We start from the raw sequence: 21815 nt of genomic DNA, 5'->3' as shown, positions 1-21815 counted from the left end.
CATCTTGTGGGCAGATATAACTCTACAGTTGAGGGCTTGGTTAGTTTTCAATTCTTTGTCCAAAGAAAAAGGGTCTGTTTCCTTTAGGGACTGCAGTTCTGTTCCAGATAATGGAACTAGGGCTGAATGTTAGTTCTTGCTCATCCCCTTGGGAGGTATATTTATATAGTACTCAAACTGCACAACCTTACCTGGTGAATGAAAAAGGGTTATCCAGCTTTAAGAGAAAACAACTATTTGTAAAATTACTAGTTTAATGTTGGTTTCTGCAGATAGACTGTCAGATGCATTTGGCATGGAGTAGGTTCGTTTGTTCATTTATTCTCAGTAGATAATATCTACATAACTGTAGATACTGAAAATTATTTGAATAGTTGAGTGAATGAATAAGTAATATGAAATGGTTATATTATCCTGGGAGTTGATAACATCAGCTTTCCAGTTGGCTCACTGGGATTCTTTCAGTTTCCAATTCCTCCTCAAATAAATATTTACTAGTCTTAAACTTTATTTTACTTGCAGTTTTTATGGCTAATGGGAGTTTGAGATCCATGTAGAAAATCAGAGTTACAGAACGATTATTGGTTTCTGGCTTGCCTAATTACCAAACATTCCTGCTCAGCTATTTGCATCAATGTTTTAATCAGACTTTAAAGGGTTGAAGGTTTGAGATCACAAAATAGATACTGAGAAGGTAAGTATTGAAAAAATATTGTAAAAACTTTCAAAGAGCCATGGTTCTCAAGTGGTTAAGAGGCCAGAAACATTAGCATTATGTAGGGAGTTGGTAGAAATGCAAAATTTGAGGCCCCAGTCTAGACTTGTTCAATTAGAATCTCTGTGTTTTAACAAATTCTTCACATGATTCTGATATAGGCTTATGTTTGAGAACCACTGCATTAAGGAAAAAAATAAAGAGAAGGCAAGAATAGTATTGGTTCTTTAAATGTCTTATATACGTGAAAAAGGGGAGATTATTCAGATACAAACATAATAATTGCCATTGTTAATCAGACCTAGTGAAGTGAACTGTTTCTTAGTGTATGAATCAAGGAGACATTAGGAGGCATGGCTGTTTTTCTTAATTTTTCAAAAGTTAAATATATTACATATATTCCAGTTTTCGTTAATAACATATATTGATTTGGTTCTTCATAAATTTTCTAAACATTTTAACTGTTGATATTTTCATTTCTTTCTATCTTTAGAGATAATAGGCTTCATGAGTTTTATAAACTACTGTTAAAAATCTTTTTTTTTTTTTTACTGTTAAAAATCTTAAATGCACTTTTTTCAGTTACATTTTAGTTTTATGAGATTGGGCTAAAAAGTCTGCATTTACCCTAACTATACCTTTCCTGATAATCTAGATACAGTGATTCCTACAATAGGAAGAGAGGACAGAATGTAATGTTACGTATATGTGTTACTGGGGTATTCTAGGAATAGCACTGGGCACATACTCTGTTGTGGGCTTACAAAGACTCCTTGATAAACACAATTATTTGTCTTTTGCATGGTAAATGAATGGAATATGCAAATAATATTTCCAATTTTCTTAAGATAAAATAAACTTTGTTGGCACTGTTCCCAGAAGGATAAATTTCATACATTTTAACAAATCTATAATGATTTAAAAGCTGTAATAAGAAAAATCTCTCATTCCTCAATTATGAATTGCTACTAAAGAAGAGTGGGCCCTGTCCAACAAACCAGCCTCAAAAAGGGCACTGAAGTGATAAGTGAATCTTACAGCCAATTATTTCTGTCCTAAGCAACCTAACAAAAAAGTAGCCAAAGCCTTCCTGCTTTGAAGCAACCTACTTCATTGCATGCAAAGTCCTGACTCTGCTTTGCAAAAAAAAAAAAAAAAAAAAGTGGTGGTCGTGATGTTTCCAGATTTGCTCTGATATTAGTGAAAAAAGAAATATTAGATGCAGAAGGCTAACAGCAAGATGTCTACTAAAAACCTATAATAATTATCATAATTATGGGAAGAAGGAAGAGATGTTTGCTAACACCACATATATTCAATATTCTATTGGAGGTCCCAGCTAATCTTTTCCTTTAGAAATAAGAAAGAGAACTGTCATTTTAACACTGGACATAATTTAATAGACAATCCAAAAGTATTTACAAATTATTAGAATTTATCCAGTTTTCTGGATTTGAAGTCAATATACAAAAACTAATTACACTTTTATATTACAGCCACAAACTTTAAGAAAAAGATGTAAAAAATTTACAGCATATAAAAACACCAGATGCCAAGGAATAAAGCCAGTGAAAGGTGTGCAAGACCTCTAAAAATAAAACTAAAAACTTTGCTGAAAGATTCATGTGGAACAAGTAAAACTTTTTTATAGACTATCACTGGAAATAAAACTGGACCTACCATTTTGAAAAAGTAGTATTTACTGAAGCTGAACACAGACATACCCTATGACCCCCAAAATTCACTCCCAGATACTATGTACAACGAAAATGAGTTTATATTTGCATTAAAAGTTTTACAAGATTGGTCATAACGGCTTTACTTAAAATAGCGCCAAAGTAAAACCACCTAAATGTGCAGCAACAATAAAATGCATAAATAGATATATTCATATAAGGGAAGATCACACAAAAATGCAAATCATTCAGGAATGCAACTGAATATAATATATATAATGTTGAACAAAATTAGCAAGAGGCAAGAGTAAATAATGTAGGTTTCCATTTGTATGAGAGTCTCAATCCCACAAAACAATTCTATGGTTAAAAGTCAAAACAGTAGGTACCTTTGTGTGGGCATAAGTGGCTGAGAGGCATGAGGGAGATTTCTGAGTTCTTGAGACATTTCATATTATACCTTAGTTTAAAAAGTTTACTCCTAAAGAGGCAAGACCAAGGTATACAAAAAAATTCCAAGTAAAAAAAGCAAGAGTTGTGGTATCATAGTAAACAAAGTGGAATTCAGGTGAAAAAGATATAATATGAAATGAACAATGGTGATTAATGGTACAAGATGTACTTTCTGTGGATGTATTTTTAAATATCTACACATGAATATTTTTAACACAGCAGATATAAGGAAAAATAGAAACATTATTATACAGTATTTTAATTTTCCTTTATTCTTGACAAGTAATCAAAAAAGAACATGAAAGGCTTCAATAACATTAAGGTAGCACTTATATCTACTTAATGCTACAAGTTAACATTAAGTAACTCAGGTAAAGACATAAATTGCTTACTCTATGGAAAACACTGAGAATGAAATCACAATTTATCAAAATCTATGACACATATAGTGTAGAGTTCAATGGGAAATTTAATCTTATTTATAAAGAAATAATATCAATGTAAGAAATGAATGAATGAAGCATCTACCACAACAACAACAAAAATGGAACAGTGAAAAATAAGGAAAGCAAAGGAGGGAACTAATAAAGTTAAAAGCAGAAATTAAAAGCCCCAAACCCACTAAACCTTCTATTCAGGTTAAAAAAAAAAACAAAACAGAAAAATAGATCGACTATTAACTAGCTTAAATAGAGAACCACAATCTTTGCATATGATACATTTGAGCATTGTTAGAAAATTTCCATAATGAAAAGTTTTCTTTACAGAGAATATGAAAACACAAAATAATTATAAAGGCTAAATGACTTGATGGGAGAATTCTACCAAAATTAAAAAATGGTTGACTCCAATAGTATTTAAATTGTCTGGCATAAAGAAAGAAGTTCTTAAAAGAAATATCTGAATGCAGAAGAGCTACCACAAGCAAAGTTAAGCTGAGAAAAATATTTGGATCTCATAAAAGGGTAATCTTAATTTGTAAAGAGGCAATAAAATTGATATGAAAGGGATAAACCTATAGAATATGGGCAAATTGTATGAATAGGTGATTTACTAAAAAAATATTAAAGAATTCTTAAACAATTGAAAAGGTATTCAATATCACTTTCATGAGAGGTAAATTGAAAGAAACTACATGGACACATCCTTTATTCCCTAACAGACTTACGAAATTAAAAAAATAACCAATATTTGTTGCTGGAAGGAGAGAAAATTGGGAGAATTTATAAAGATTAGATAGGCATACACTCTGACTTAGCTCCAAATTTAGGAATTTATCTTCTAAATATACCTGTACACATTTAAAATGAATGTACAAGTGTTAGTCACTGTAGCATTATATGCTATGGAAGAAGTTTGGTAGCAAATCAAGTGTCCTTTAATTGGTAAAATGACTAAGTTATGGTACATGCAATTAAATATCATACAACTATCATTATGTAATCAAATGGAAAGACAAGATACATAGTAAAGTGAAACAATCAAAGTATGGTGTAATTCATATACTACTTGTGTACGAAACAGGAAGCAAAAAAGAATACATGTCTTTTTGGTTTGTTTACAAACAAACTGAAAGGATAAATAAGAAAGTAGCTGTTTTTTTTTTTTTTTTCCAAAAAGGAAGTAAAAAAGGATAAAGACAGTATATGGTGAAGGGTAGGAGGGGAGACTTTAAATTCCATTTCTTTTTGACATTTAAAGTGAAGTTATTTAAATTGATATAGAATATTGAACTTCTAGTGAAGATTTCTAACAGAAAATATCAAAGTAATATTTTAAGGAGATTAATATTACAACCTGATATGCAAAATGAATTGTAAGACTGAGAGATGAATAGCAGAGACACATGTTAGAACATTTTTGTGATATACTAAAGGTGGAGTAACAAATGCCTAAATTAGGATGGTGCCAATAGAAATGCCGAAGAAAGGATAAAATGTATGGGATCATGTTTAAAATAAAAGCAGTAAAATAAAGACTAAATAGATATGATTAAAACAAAAATTTACACATGACACAACTAAATTCTATGTAGCCTACATTCCTGAAGAATAAAGATAAACAACTAACAATTCTTAAGACAGTAAATTGAGGAAATGTCATAGTTCTAAATGATTTTCTAAAAGACAGAATTAATTCCTTTATAAGGTATTAAATGTTTATATATTTGTGTGAAGTTAAAATAAAAAATTTTCAATTCTCTATGAAAACACATCTATAGTTCAATATCAAGGATGTACCTAACATTTTTGCTTAAAATTTACATATTTATGCATTGGAGAAAGATCAGGTAAATAAATTTTAAAAAATAAGCTAACCATTCATAACACCCAACAATTTCTACTACTAACATTTTTTTGCATGCCTTAAAGACTTATTCCTAGGAATCTTTATTTAAAAGATTTTTATTTATTCATGAGAGACAAAGAGGCAGAGACACAGGCAGAGGGAGGAGAAGCAGGCTCCATGCAAGAAGCCCGATGTGGGACTCCAGGATCATGCCCTGAGCCAAAGGCAGACATTCAACCGCTGAGCCACCCAAACATCCCTCTAGGAATCTTTATACTCACATTCTCTTACTGATTCAATTCTAGTATAAGAAGACAGAGTTTCTGTATAACATTACCAATTTTTACTTAGCATTATTTATACATCTGTGAAAAAAAAAATCTTCCCTTAAAATGTCTCTTTAGTAGTGCACTCATAACTTTGGTCTTAATTTTTTGGGAAGCCAAAAATATTTTTAAAGACATTTATTTCTAATTGATTTTATTATTATTTTTAAAATTTTATTTATTCATGAGAGACAGAGAGGTAGAGACACAGGCAGGGGGAGAAGCAGGCTTCATGCAGGGAGCCTAATGTGGGACTCAATCCCAGAACTTCGGGGTCATGTCCTGAGCCAAAGGCAGATGCTCAATCACTGAGCAACTTAGGCATCCCTCTAATTGATTATAGAATGAAATTTACTTATGATTAAATTTCAGAAACTAAATTACAATTACTAAAATTATGAATTTCACATTGTAAGAATTATGAAAATAAAGCAGTATATTACTGCAGTGAATTACCAGAAGACTGAAAGGTACCATTCATGTTTACCTGAAGTGGGAGACTTGCAGCGCTCAAGTTCCAGGGGAACTGGACTGTCATTTAGCTCAGTTAAACCTGAAAGTGAAATGATAAGAAATGAGATAAATTTTGCTAACACTTTGTAGATAATTCTTATTTATTCCTGAAAGTTTAAAAAGGTTTTTCTTCCCTTGTGAAAACTTTTCTGTCTCATGATAATGATTCTGAAAATTTGTTTCAATAAATGATACCAGGTACAATAAGGAGCAATAACTAACAGATATACAAGGAGTAATTGAACATAATGGTAGAAAATATAAAATATTTTTAATTTTTTTCATGCAAAACAGCTACTTTAATAGATGACCTAGTTTCATCTGAAAATAGGCCAAAAATAATACAACTCCTAAGGGATTTTTTAGAAAGATCTAATCAAATCTTCTACTTTCAAAAGAAATGCTTACTGGCTTTTATAAAGAACATTAAGGGGATGCTACAAATTTAAGTATTATACTTAGTTATAAAAAGGCAGTGTTGTATAGTACATATTAAGTGATTTGATGGTATCAAATTCCTTCTTATAATCACTACATTTTTCTCTTATTTTTAATATTCCATCACTCTACTGATAAATACAAGGATAGGCACAATAGGTAAATAAACATTTTATAATTCTCATTATCTGCCAGCCTGCATTCCTATGGTATTTGTAAAATATCCTTAATATGGTTTTCCTATCCTTGTTAGAGATTCTTGTATACTTTTTCTTTATAATTAAATATTCAGAGTTTCTACTTTGATGTAAATCTCCCTACCCAGAAGTACTTAAGGGCTATTGTTAATTACCAAAACGATCTTTGTTCATATTCCTTGCCACCACCTCCTTTATGTAATTTGTATCAATAAACTTGCTGTGAATTCAAAAAAATCATAGAATTTCAGAAAACACCTGCTGTGGTATTCTAGCCCAACTTTTATGTTTTACAGATAAGAAACTGTCAGTTCAGAGTTTAAACTGTTTTAAGGTTACAGAACTAAGCTAGTGCCAAAGCTTGAATAGAATTCTTTATATATTTAAGAGTTTTTTTGTTGGAAGTAGGTATTGTGAATATTTTCTTCCCATGTGTCTTGTCATTTTCTTAGTGAAAATGAAATGTCTTTTGATGATCAGATTTATTTCTTTGAAGGACAATTTATCATTTTTTTCTTTTGTAATTTTTTTGAATTCCTATGTGAGTCATCTTTGCCTACTCCATGGTCATGAAGACATTGTTTTCTTTAAGAAGCTTTTTAATTTTCAGCTTTCATTTTTAGGACTATATTTCATCTCAAATTAATGTTGATTGTAGTGTGAAAAGATTAAGGTCCACTTCTCCCCTATATGTTTGTCCAGTTTTTCCATTGTAATTTGTTTAAAAAGATCTTCCTTTCTTCACTGATTTTTATTAGTGCCTTAGTAAAAAATAAATTTGCCACATAAGTGTAGGTTTATTTCTGGACGTTATATTCTGTAGTCATTGGTTTATTTGCCTATCTTTTTCTTTTTAAGATTTTATTTATTCATGAGAGACATGGAGAGAGAGGCAGAGACACAGGCAGAGGGACACAGCAAGCTCCCTGCCAGGAGCCTGATGCAGGACTCAATCCAAAGACCCCAGGATCATGACCTGAGCCAAAGGCAGACAGATACTTAACCATTGAGTCACCCACGTGCCCCTATTTGCCTATCTTTTTTTGATTACCACACTAATTAATGTAGGTTTATAGTACATCTTGAAGTCAGGTAGTAATATACTCCAACTTTTTCTTTCCAAGAGTGTTTTAATCATCTCAGATTCTTTGCACTTCCAAATAAATTTCAGAATCAATTTGTCAATTTCTACAAGAGGATATGCCAAATTTTTATTGGACTGTAATAAATCCAAGATAATTTTGGAAGAATAAACATTTAAAAAACATTCAGTCTCCCAACCCATAAAGATGCTGTTCTCCTCCATTAAATAAATGATCTTTTAAAATTTTCTTTCTGCAGTAGTTTGTAGATTTCAGTATAGAGGTTTTTGATCACAGCATTTTTCAAGTCTTCTATTTTCTCTCTGGTTTTCCACCTGGTTCTTATTAAATCTTGATTTTAAAAAAAATCTAGTCCAACAATCTGTCTTCTGATTGGATTGGCCTCAAATAAGCAATTGGGAAGATATCCCTCTTTTTTTCTATTCCCTTTAGTTGTTTACATAAGATTAGTGTTTTTTCCTCCTTAAATATTTGATAGAATTAATCAGTGAAGTTATTTGAACTCTGCAGTTTTCTTTGTTTTGGCTATTCAATTTTGAATACAATTTTTTTTAAAAGATAGGAGGCTATTTATATTTTCCAATGTGTTTGGTGTCAGTTATATAATTTTTTCTTTCAAGAAATCTCTTAATTTCATCTATTCTGTCAATTTATAGGCATATAGTTGTTCATAGTCTTTATTATATTTGATGTCTGTAGAAAATCCATAGTGATATTCCTTTTTTCATTTATTGGTTACTTTTTTCCTTCTGGATCAATCTTATGAGGGTTTTACAGTTATTAGTAATTTTTTTTAAGAACTATCTTGTGATTTTGTTGATCTACTCATAGTTTGCTCTCTATTTCATTCACTTCTGTCACTATTCCTTTCCTTCTGTTTACTTTGTGTTACACTATTCTTTTTTTAGTGTCTTAGCAACGTTTATTGATTTGATATCGTTTGTTTTCTAATATAACTACTAATGTTCTAAATCTTACCCTTAAATAATAAACAACATCTCACAAATTTGGTATTTTGTGTTTATACTTGCAGTTCGAAAGTATTTAAAAATTTCCCTGTGATTTGTTTTTTAAGCCATGAGATAGTCTTAATTTCCAAATATTTGGGGACATTAATACATATTCTGTTATTAATTTCTAACTTTTTTATGATCAAGGAACATCTTCTGCCTGATATAAGTCCTTTAGAATCCACTATGCCTGTGAATATTACAGGTCCACTTGAAAAATGCATATTTTCCTTTGTATGGTGCAGATGTCTCTTTATGTCAGTTAGGCCAATTTAGGTTGAGAGTTGCTTAAGGTTTTTATATACTTAACAATTTTTGCCTATTTGATCAGTTACTGAGGAGAAATGATGAATTCGTAGCTATGATTGTATATTTATCTATTTCTTTCATTTCCTTTTTTGCTTTCTATATTTTCAATATCTCTTATTAGGTCTGTACCTGTATAGGATTTTATATACCTTTCAAATAAAGTGATTCTTTTCTAATTTGGAATTGCCTATCTATCTCCTTGTCTTGATGTCCACTTTATCTCATGATAGCTTTCTTGAGATTAGCATTTTGATAAAATTATTTTTCCCTTCATTTACTGTCAATCTATTTCTTTATGTTTTTATAATTAAAGTGTATCTCTTATAAACAACATATAGAGACAACATTAAATTTTGTCTCACAATCTCTGCCCTTTATTGGGGTGGGTGGGTGATGTGATGTTTGTTTCATTTACATTTAGTATAGCCATTATATGGCTATAATGGCTATATATGGTTATGTTTATGTCTACTTTTTTTTTGTTCAGTTTGCCCTTCTGTCTTTTTTCCATTATTTCTCTTTTCTGTCCTTTGAGAAAATAAAAATTTTTTAAAGATTTTATTTATTTGTTCATAAGAGACACAGAGGGAGAGGCAGAAGCACAGACCGAAGGAGAAGCAGGCTCCATGCAGGGAGCCTGACGTGGGACTCAATCTCTCATCTCCAGGATCACACCCTGGGCCGAAGGCAGTGCTAAACCACCCGGGCTGCCCAAGAAAATAAAATATTTTTTAGTATTTTATTTTATCTTCTTTTTGGCTACTTACCTTCACCTCTGTTTTATTATTTTTAGTGGTTCTTTTAGGGATTATAATATGCATCTATAATTCATCACAATCTACTTTTTTTTTTTTTTAAGATTTTATTTATTCATAGACACAGAGAGAGAGGGGCAGAGACACAGGCAGGGGGAGAAGCAGGCTCCATGCAGGGAGCCCCATGCGGGACCCGATCCTGGGTCTCCAGAATCACATCCCAGGCTGCAGGCGGTGCCAAACCGCTGTGTCATTGGGGCTGGCCCACAATCTACTTCTAATTATTATTGCATCATTTATCTTATGATTAAAGAAACTTACAACATTATATAATGTAATTCTGTTTATGTCCCTCCCATCCTTTGTTACTAATGTCATATATTTTTCTCTACATGTTATAAACTCCATAATACAATTAGTTTTAATTTAAAAATTAAATGAATCCTTAGGGATTTTAAGACAAAATAATCTTTTATATTTACCCACATAATTATTCTTTCCAATGCTTTTCATTCTTACTAGATATCTAAACTCCATCTGGTGCTATTTCCTTCAGCTTAAAAACCTCCTTTACCATATATGCCAATGACAAATTTATTTACCTTTATATTAAAGGTAGATGTAGAATTCTGGCTTTTCCTATTCTTTGCAGTCCAACCATCTATAGAAGGCCCATTTTTTTTTTTTTTTTTTTTTTTTGCATCTGTTCCCAGGTCAGTCATTTGCCCCAGGTATGGAAGCAGCTAAAGATTTCTGCTCATCTATGAGTGGCTCTTTTCACTCAAGCAAGACTTCTTTGATCCACAAAACTTTTAAATATTCCTATAGAGAAGTATAATTTTAACTTTATCATTATATGTATCACAGGGTTTAATTATTGTTATCATAATTGTTGTTACCATGGGAATGAAGCTTTCATGTCCTTCAACATCCTATCTGGAAATGGGAAGCCCCTCCCTCACTTTTATCTTATCTTGGAAATACTGTGAAAGCTGAATTGAAGACATGGAAGACCAAACGAATGGAAACTAGGGAAATTGATTAATCCATTACTGATACTAGTTAGGTATCCAGTGAAGTGCTCAGAGTACATGCCAAATAATTGTGCTTTTCCCAAGATTATTGTGAGATTTCCCAAAGATTAGGTGGAGAAAATTATGTCTGATATACAAATAGACTAAAGTAAATTGACTAAACTTGGAAAGTTTATACAGTGATTCATTAGAAAATATATAATAAATTATGGTTGAGAACAGATACAGAAATTTTATGGTGAATAACTGAATATCAGAAGACAAACCCTTTGGTTACAGTGAATTATGTCAACCTTTATTTAAAATTTCTAAGAGTATACAGTTGATCCTTGTGCGACCAGGCTTTAAATTGCACAAGTCTGCTTATACATAATTTTTTTCAATAAATACAGTATAATGCTATAAATATATTTTCCTTATTTTCTTAATAGCATTTTCTTTAGTGGACTTTATTGTAAGAATACAGTATATAATACATACACAAAATATGTGTTAACTGACTTACTGGAAAGGCTTTTGGTCAATAGTAAGCTATTCATAGTTATGTTTCTGGGGAGTCAAAAGTTACACGCAGATTTTTGAGCGCACAGGAGGGTTGGTACCTCTAATCTCACACTATTTAAGGGTCAACTATGTATCTGTAATGTATCTTGGTGTATAATATAATGAAGACAGTATTTGAAGTAGCAACTTGTGAATGTTAAATGAAATATCAGTATTTTTTGGAGACTAAAACCCAGTATACAAGTGTCTTCATACATACAACTAGGCTATACTTTGGGGGATTTTCTTACCAAGTTATGATTTGCCACAAATGAATATTTTCCAATTTGTCATTTTGGTGAGATAATTTTCTGTTGTGGAATAGTATATAGGATTTTTATTGGCATTCTATTTACTAGATACCAGTAGAGTACTCCTCCTCTAATTACAAACGCCAAAAATATATCCAGACATTGCCAAATGTTCTGTTAGGGAGATAATTATTCCTGGTTGAGAACCACTGCTGTTATATTAGCTTGTTTTATTTGTTTGACTCACTCTGAGATTACTAGCTAAACTCTAGAAAACTCACATATATTACTAAGTAATAGCTCCTCTGCTTTTCTTGCTTTGTTCATTTTGTTTAAATTCAAAGATGAAACCTTATATTTTACCTACTAATTACACTTCAGTGTAGTTGCTTTCCAGCACAAAGTCTTGAGGTAAAAAAATATATACTAAAACTGATTTCAAACAGAAAGGAAATCTGATTGGAAATCAGAGATATAAAAACTACTTGTTAACCAAATCATACATTTTTCAACTTATCCCTCTCATTCTATAGCTCTCTCTAGCCTTTTTGTACCTATTATGATAGTGAAAGCCTTCTGTTAACCAATCTTTGTATATATGTTCTGATTCGCATCCCCTTTCACTTTCTTAAGGATTTTCCTCCTTTAGTTATCCCTTCTCCCCTTTATCATCAATCTCTGTCTCTAGGAATCATTCCATATTCACATTAATTTTAAAATATACTTTTAACTAAAATGAAAACAAAAAGTTCCTCCTCTTAACCATTTATTCCAGTCCAGTACTGACCTATTTTTCTTCACTCCTTCATACCAAACATCTTAAAAAGTTATTTACTTGTTCTATTTCCTCACTTGACTCTCTTCTTCCTAATATAATTTTGCTTTCTATTCCAATACTTTTCCCAAACTACTTTTTAAAGAGTCTCAGAGCAAGACCCACTAGTCACTTTCCTGAGCTTACCCTATTTTTCCTATCTGCAACATTTAACATGGCTAACTACTTCCTGAAACACTTCTCTTCATTTTGGCTTCTGTAATAGTGTCCCTAATTTTTCTCTTCTCTCTGGTAAATCCTTGTGCCATCTGCTCCTGGTTCCTTTGAAATTTAAATGTTGAAATTCCTGATGGCTGTATCCATAATCCTTCTCTCCCCCCCCCCCAGGCAATTTCATTTATTCCCATGTCATGTCACACTATATGTATACTAAAGACTCAGATTATAGCATTGATATTCAGATTTGTTTACTTGTTTGTTTGACATCTTCACTTGGATAAGTGATAGACCTATCAAAATTTAACATATCTAAAACTGAAGTTTTACTGCTTATTACCATGCTCTACCCCAACCCTAACTTCATCTTTGTATTATGATACAATGTCAATCAGTTAAAGCCCAAATCCAGGAAGAATCTTTGATTCCACTCTCTGATCTCCCACACTGAATTAGAATTAGCAGCTTCTAATGATTCTTGGATCTATCCTTTTCTCTACAATAACATTTCTAAAACCCTAGTCAAAACCACCTCCTTATCTTTTCTGGCCTCCTAACTGGTATGCTGGCTTTTTTTTTTTGTTGTTGTTGGCTTTGCAATATTTTCTTAATGCAGCTGTGTGGATGATATTTTTAAGACATAAGTCATATCATTCCTCTGCTTGAAGTAAAATAGAATTTCTTATAATTGCCTCAGAAGCACATATAATCTTGTCTCTGCTCATATAGACATCAAAATCTTAACCCATATTCCTTCTGAATCATTTTTCACTATGCTCCTAGCCTCTTTGGCCTTCTTTCTATTTCTAGAAGATAGTTAGGTCCCTTACCACATTAAAACATTCTTATGGGTTGTTTATGCTACCTGGAATACACTACTCTCTGCTGGTTATGTGTCTAATTCTTTTTTAAAAAAGTTTTATTGAGGTTCCATTCCCATATTTATAAAGTATATGATTTGGTAAATTTCAGTATATGTATACACCTGTGAAACTATCTCCAGGATCAAGATAATAACATATCCCTCATGCCCAAAAGAGTTCATGTCTTTTTGTAACCTTCCTTCCAGCCCTTCCCTGTAAGTGCCCCTTCACATCCCCAGGCAACCACTGATCTGCTTTCTGTCACTGTGCATTAGTTTTGATTTCCTAGAATTTTATATAAATGTAATCAACAATATGCATCCCTTTTTGCCTGCTTTCTTTTACTCCGTGCAATTGTTTTTAGATTAATCCATGTTGCAACATTTCTCAATAGGGCACTCAAAGAGAGGGAGGCCATAAGAGACTTCTAACTATAGAGAACAAACTGAGGGTTTGTTTGCAGAAACTGAGGGTTTCTGCAGAGGATGTGGATGGGGGGATGGGTTAAGGGTGATGGGTATTGAGGAGGGCACTTGTGATGAGCACTGAGGGTTATATGTAATTGATGATTACTAAATTCTACTCCTGAAACTAATATTACACTACATGTTAACTAAAAAATAAAAACTTGAAACATTAAAAAAAAAAAAGGAAAAAATAGTGTGTTCCTTTTATTGCTTAGTAAGCCACTGAATGGGTATAACAGAATTTGTTTATCCACTTACCTATTGTGGAGATTTTTAGTTGCTTTTGACTATTAATGTTTCAGTGTTTGGTTGCTATGAATGTCTTTGTATTCGTACATGCTTTCCACTTTCATTTGTCTAGGGTTAAATAACTAGATATAAAATGACTACATCATATTATAAGTGTATGTTTAAATCTTTATAACCTGCCAACTGATCATCCATTGTACATTCGTACCAGTATGGTGGGAGAGTTCTATTTCTTCTGGATTCTTGCCAATACTTGATATGATCAATCTTCTTAAATTTTAGCCACTCTAACCAATGTATAACGATATCTCATTGTAGTTTTAATTTGATTTTTCTAATGATGAATATTGAGCATCTTTTTATATGCTTATTTTTTATCAGTTACTTCTTTAATTTGTTGATTTGAATTAATAACGAAGGACCATCATTGCATTCCTGGAATAGTCTCTATTTAATCATTTTTTATATTCAGCTAGATTTGATTTCCTAAACTTTTCCATTTTTTTCCAAGTTTTTGTTTAAATTCCAGTTACTTAACTACAATATAATGTTAGTTTTAGCTGTAGAACTTAGTGACTCATCTCTTATGCAACACCTAGTGCCCATCACAACAAGTGCTCTCTTTGACCCATCACCCATTTAACCTATTCTCCCTTCCATCTCCACTCCAGTAATTCTCAGCTTGTTCTCTATAGTTAAAAGTCTGTTTTATGGTTTGCCTCTCTCGCTCTCCTTTTTACCCCCATGTTTATCTCTTTGGCCACTGAAGTTCCATATATGAGTGAAATCATATGGTATTTGTCTTTCTCTGACTTATTTTCCTCTTAGCATAATATACTCTAGCCCCATCCATATCATTGCAAATGGCATGATTTCATTATTTTTGATGGCTGAGTAATATTCCATTCCTATATATATGTGTATATATATATATACACACACACACACCCACACACACACACATTTTCTTTATCCATTCATTAGTCAAAGGATATTTGAGTTCTTTTCATAATTTGGTGATTGTTGATACTATAGACATTGGGGTGCATATATCCCTTTGAATCAGTATTTTTGTATGCTTTGGATAAATACTTAGCAGTGCAAATGCTGGATCATAGAATAATTCTATTTTTAAATTTTTGAGGAACCACCATACTGTTTTCCACAGTGGCTGCATCTGTTTGTATTCCCACAAGCAGTATAAGAAGCTTCCCCTTTCTCTATATCTTTGTCAATACCCGTGGTTTCCTGTGTTGTTAATTTTAGCCATTTTGACATGTGAGATGATATCTCTTTAGAGTTTATTTTTGGTTTTTATCTCCCTGATGTTGAGTGATGTTGAGCATCTATTTGTGTGTCTGTTAGCCATCCATATGTCTTCTTTGAAAAAATGTCTAATCATGTCTTCCACCTATTTTTTAACTGAATTATTTGTTTTTGAGTGTTGATTTTTATAAGTTCTCTATAGATTTTGGATACTAACCCTTTATCAGAGATGTCATTTGCAAATATCTTCTCTGATTCTGAAAGTTACCTTTTAGTTTTGTTGATTATTTCATCTGCTGTTCATATGCTTATTTATTATCAGTCTATCTTTTGTGAACTACTTATTCAATTTTTTTGCCCATAGTTTTATTTGCTTTATTATTGAGTTTTTATTTATCTTTAATATTTTTATTTATTTATTCATAGAGACACAGAGAGAGAGAGAGAGAGTGAGAGAGAGAGAGAGGCAGAGACACAGGCAGAGGGAGAAGCAGGCTCCACGCAGGGAACCCGATGTGGGACTCGATCCCGGGTCTCTAGGATCATACCCCGGGCTGCAGGCAGCACTAAACCACTGCGCCACAGGGGCTGCCCTATTATTGAGTTTTTAGAAGTTTAAAAATATATTCTAGATATGAATCCCTTATAGGATATGTGCTTTGCACATATTTTCTCCTAGTCTGTGGCTTAACTTTTCATTCTCATATCAACGTCTTCTGAAGAGTAGAAATTTTTAATTTTTAAAGAAGTCCAATGTAATCCTATGTTCTTGTATGAAGCATGCTATTGGTATGTTATTTTAAAACTTTTGTATAACCCAGTGTTACAAAAATCTTCTTTTTTTAATTTACAACTTTAGGTTTTTATATTAAGGCTCATAATCTATTTATAAATTAATTTTTTAAAATTACCAGAAAATATGGATCAAAGTTAATTTTTTTACACAAGGGTATCTAGTTGTTTAAATACCAATTATAGAAAAGACTATCCTTCTTCTACTTAATTGCCTTTGCACCTTTGTCAAAAACCAGTTGTTCATATATATGTGGGTATATTTTTGAAGTCTCTATTAAGTTCCACTGATCTATTTGGGTTTAACTATTTAATAGCACTAATTTTTAAAAAAGATTTTATTAATTTATTCATGAGAGACACAGAGAGACAGACAGAGACATAGGCAGAGGGAGAAGTAGGCTCCATGCAGGGAGCCAGATGTGGGACTCAATCTGGGACCAGGATCATGCCCTGAGCCAAAGGCAGACACTCAACTGCTGAGCCACCCAGGCATCCCTAATTTTTTTTAAGTTTTGAAGTCAGGTAGTGTTAGTCTTCTAACATTGTTCTTTTTCAAAAACTGTTTTTGCTCTAATCTTTTGCATTTCTGTATCAAATTTGGGATCAGTTTGTCAATTTCTATTAAAAGTCTCCTCAATTTTTATTGGAATTGTATTGAGTTATGGGTCAATTTGGAGAGAATTAGCATCTTAACATTGAGTCTTCTGAAACATGAACATGGTGTAATTCTTCATTTTTAGGAGGTATTCTTTAGTTTCTCTCAGCAATGTTTTCTCATTTTCAGTGTGTAGATCTTTCATATCTGTTGTCTTATTATGGCTAAGGGTTTCACATTTTTTAAAAGATTTTATTTATTTATTCATGAAAGACACACACACACACACACACACACACACACACAGAGACACAGGCAGAGGGAGGAGCAGGCTCCATGCAGGGAGCCTAATGTGGGACTCAATCCTGGGTCTCCAGGATCACTCCCTGGGCTGAAGGCGGTGCTAAACTGCTGAGCCACCGGGGCTGCCCAGGGTTTCATATTTTTGATGCCATTATAAATGATATTTTCAAATTTCAACTTCAGATTGTTGCGGGTACATAGAAATAAAACTGATTTTTGTACATTGACCTTATATCTTGCACTTTATTAAACTCACTTATTCTAGTAGCTTTCTGTAGATTTCTTCAGATTTTCTTTATAGATGATTATGTCATTTCTAAAAAAAAAAAAGATGATTTAACTTTTTTTTTCTTGTCCAAGTACACTAGCTAGAATCTCCAGTATAACATAAACTAGAAGTGGATGTGAATTACAAGTTTTTTTCTAGTCTGGCTGCGGGGGAATAGGCACTATTTCCTTTGAGTTGGGCACTGTTTATTTTAATTCCCTTCAGATGGCTCTTTCCCTGCTTAGTTCCCCATAAGTCTGTGTTGATCAGTACTATTGTTGAGGAGGAAACTGTAGATGTCTGGGATCTTCTTTGTGAACTATAGCTGTTTTTGGTTTCCTTTTTTCTCATCTTCATCTTATCAAATCAGGGCATCAACAGGTTTCCTCCTGGATTTCCCTTCCTCCTATGCCTCCTTTGCTGCAGTCTAGAAACTCTCAGGGCAGTAAACATGTAGTTATAGGATTCACTTCTTTTGTTTTCCATTTGTCAGAGATTACTGTATGTCATTGCCTGATGTCCTGTGTCTTAAAAAAAACATAGTTTTACTTATTGTGTCTGTTTAATTTGTTTATTTCAGGCTAGAGGTTAATCTGGCCTGTTTATATATCTGGGTCTGAAGTGTAAATCCATAGAATTGTCTATTTCCTTTTTATCTCACAAGGTTTCACTTAAATGTTTTCTTTTGGGATAGGTCCTTCTGTCATAACACCCTCAAAAATAGGTCCACCTTTTCCCCCTTTATCTCACTTTTCTGATAGCATTGTTATCTTTTTTCAATTATAACAGTATATCTATGGATTCTTTATATGTTTTCTATAATAAATTGAGGAAAGAGACCATAATTATTTCACTCATCACTATATATCTAGTGCCTAGAAAATGTTTGACAGATGTTTAATATTTGTTGAATGAATGAACTTTTCCTATTTATTATTTACCATAATTTTTGCTCATTTTTGTTCCTTGAGGAATTCCTTCTTTTCTTATTCTTTGATTTACTCCTGCATTTTTGATGTTCTCCAATTCTTTTTTTTTACATTTATTTACCTCTCTTTCCTAGCTCTCTTATTCTTCCGCTTTTCTTTAAATTTTCCTTTATGCTTCTATTTGTGTTCCCAGCATCTGTTACGATTCCCTACACCTGAAAAAACCATGCAGTGAAAGCAGGAAAATATCTATAGATAGACTTGAGACTTTCTAAAGGATATTACATTACATAAGTAGAAGTTGATGAGCAAGCACTCCTCTGATTCAAACAGGATACTATTATTCTCTAACAAGCAAAATTTCCGTCATTTTCACAAGTAGAAAGAGCACTAGATGAGACAGCTGACTGGGTATTAGTCATTCCATAGACTGGTTGTGATTCTGGAAAAGTTATTTAACCTATCTGTGGCTTGGTTTTGTATTATATTATAATAATGGCTACTATTTATAGAAGTGCTGTTACAAACACTAACAAAGAAAAGTTCCATAAGTCTCTAAGAGAGGTAGGGATTATGATTTTTACTTTATATGTGAGAAAAAGGAAACTCAGAGAAGTTAAGTGACTTGCCAAAGATTACAGAGTAGTAATGAGTAGTTAATACATATGAGTAGTTAAAAAGTAGAAAAAGTAGAACATGATATAAACCTTCTGTGACCCTATGCCTGCTGCTCTTTCCAAATCATTTCACTGGTCAGTGAAAACCTTTCAAATACGGAGGTTTCCTTTGAGCTATAGAGTTTTGTTATTCTATGATGTGAAAGATTTGCAAATGGAATAAAGTTTTAGGGTAGGGAGTTCTTGGAACCTGAACTATAATACAATAAAGTTTTAGGGTAGGGAGTTCCTTGGAACCTGAACTATAATACAAAATGATCAGTGAACGAGTCCAGGAAAGTTTGAAATTGAGGTGTTTATTCAGAAATGAAAAGTATAAAGTTCAAAATAGAATGTGATATCACTTTGGGAGCAAAATTGATATAATAAAGTTTAAAAGCTGGGATCCCTGGGTGGTGCAGCGGTTTAGCGCCTGCCTTTGGCCCAGGGCGCCGATCCTGGAGACCCGGGGTCGAATCCCACATCGGGCTCCCGGTGCATGGAGCCTGCTTCTCCCTCTGCCTATGTCTCTGCCTCTCTCTCTCTCTCTGTGACTATCATAAATAAATAAAAATTAAAAAAAAATAAAGTTTAAAAGCTGAATTTCAGAAAGCACTCTTTCAGTCTTCTGAATTGTGAAAAATAATTTTAAGTTGTTTCATTTTTGAATATAATTTTTTATTGATTGTGGGTAAAAATTGGAAAAAAGGTGGTTTCCAATTATAGTATAATGTAATTGGTTTCCAGCAACCCCAAAACTGAGATACTTAGAGACACTGAATAGTACAGTGGAAAGCATATGAAATTTGTTTTAAATCAGATAGGTCTCAGCTTAAGACCCACTAATTATAACTTTGAGAAAATAACTTAGTATCTTTTGGCTTCATTTTGTTCATCTGTAGAGGAATCTACAGACAGATACCTATCTGCCTTAAAGAGTTACAATGACCATTAAAAAAATATAACACGGAGTCAAATTGATAAGCAAAATCACAGAAAAGAATAAATACTCAAAGGAAGTGGGTTAAGTTTCTCCAAATAGAGACAATGCAGATATGCTTTCCTGAAAGTTAGGAAACCATTCATGAAACGGCCAAATAGTCTCTATTATAATAAAATGGAACAATAGAAATGTAACCAGGTTATATGATTAAATAAATTAAAAAGCAAATTTTCATAAAACTTAGTTTTAAAAACATATTCCAGGATATACCTTCAAGTCATTAATCTGTCCCTTATCAAAATATGATATTAATTATCAAGAGAAGACTTTAAAGAAATTTGACTTCAAATCCCATGGCTTGTCTGAACTGCTAGATCACTGGTGGAGACATACAGGATCTCTTAATGGTCTTCTAAGGACTTGATTTTACTTCTGTCTTGACACTTCAGATCTTTGTTTGAAGAAACTATGATTTTTTTTTTTTTTTCAGAATCCTAGTGAACCCAGTAACGATAGACCATATCTCTGGTCTCACTTGTTAAATTTGAAAGATCCCATGGCTATTCATATGAGCAAAAAGAACCAGCTACTCTATCTCACTACCATCATCATTTAATTACTGAGCACGTATTTGTGCTAGGTGCAGAGGGTATACAGAATTTGAGATCTACTCTTTAGGTTCTTGCCATGTATTTGGAAAGGTAGAGCATATGCATAAAAATAAGTAAACATACAAATGAATTTATGCTTAGTACAAGTGGTTCATATATGTCCATATATAAATATATATATAAGCTTGTACATTATAGGCATTGAATTAATGGAACTGGCACAACAGGGCTCTCGTGGCAACAGAAAAGATTTACAATAGGAAGTAAAATTTTAGCAGGGCATTTCCAGAGAGGGGATGATATGAATAAAAATGATAAGAGTATACTCTGGTTTCTCTTCAGATCGTATAAATCTTTCGCCTTTTACAAAAATGATAAGAGTAGCAAGATACATATGCTTGGCTTAAGGGGAATGTTTTATATAAGAGTAGTAGCGAATTCATTTGAAAATGTAGATGGGAATTATATTTTAAAGTATCTTGAATGAAGGTTTAAAACCTTTGCTTTTTAAATTTGAAGGCAATATAAAATTATTGAAGGGTCAGAAATAAGTGTGCATGTCTCAGAACTTCTTTAACCTTTATATCACAGTTGATACTGTAGAATTCTGATTAAGAACCTGCTCCTGTATCTTATCCTCAGTATACAATTTCTCTTCTTACTATAAAAGCATTACATATTTATTATAGAAATATCAAAATACACATAAAACTAAAATAACTTTTTAAAGTCCACACACAATCTCATGTTTAGAAACATTTATCTTTTTTTGTAGATGGATGTATTCTCTCTGTCTGCTGCTCTCACTCTCGCTCTCTCTCACACACAATATTGGGGACACCCAACCTTGAGAAGGCTAAACTGGAATTCAGAAGCTCAAGTATGTATGTTAACCACCTGGAGACTATTTACAGGAAAAGTTTTGGCTGAAACATTTTATGTGGCAGGGAATGGGTATGAAAGAATAGAATTAGGGTAGAAGTCAGCTAATTTTTTTATGTAAAGAGCGATATAGTATTTTGAGTATCATGGACCATATGGTTTCTCTGGCAACTGCTCAACTCTGCCATCGTAGTGTGGATGTAACCATAGATAGTACGTAAAAGATGAATGTGGCTATGCTCCAATAAAGTTTTACATATGAAAATTGAAATTTCACATAATTTTCAGGTGTCAACAAATATCATCATAATATCTAATAGGTTTTTATTTCAAGAGAAACAAAAGTCAACATAGATATCAACGTTCTATCACAAGTCACCAGGAG

General features: G+C 32.5%; 1 protein-coding gene across 6 annotated transcripts in view; it reads right to left on the bottom strand.

The window, feature by feature from the left end:
* The window catches only part of STXBP5L (syntaxin binding protein 5 like), a 379914-nt gene that overhangs the window by 62955 nt on the left and 295144 nt on the right, over positions 1-21815 (bottom strand). For all 6 annotated transcript variants that reach the window (XM_038582977.1, XM_038582980.1, XM_038582976.1 and 3 more), the window contains one exon: positions 5947-6012. In XM_038582977.1, coding sequence (XP_038438905.1) covers positions 5947-6012 — 66 coding nt within the window. The remainder of the gene's footprint in view (positions 1-5946; positions 6013-21815) is intronic.

This window comes from Canis lupus, chromosome 33, assembly GCF_011100685.1.
Source record: "Canis lupus familiaris isolate Mischka breed German Shepherd chromosome 33, alternate assembly UU_Cfam_GSD_1.0, whole genome shotgun sequence".
In the NCBI taxonomy this organism is placed as follows: domain Eukaryota; kingdom Metazoa; phylum Chordata; class Mammalia; order Carnivora; family Canidae; genus Canis; species Canis lupus.
The sequence above is the reverse complement of the archived record's forward strand: the minus strand, read 5'-3'. Positions and strand labels throughout refer to the sequence as shown.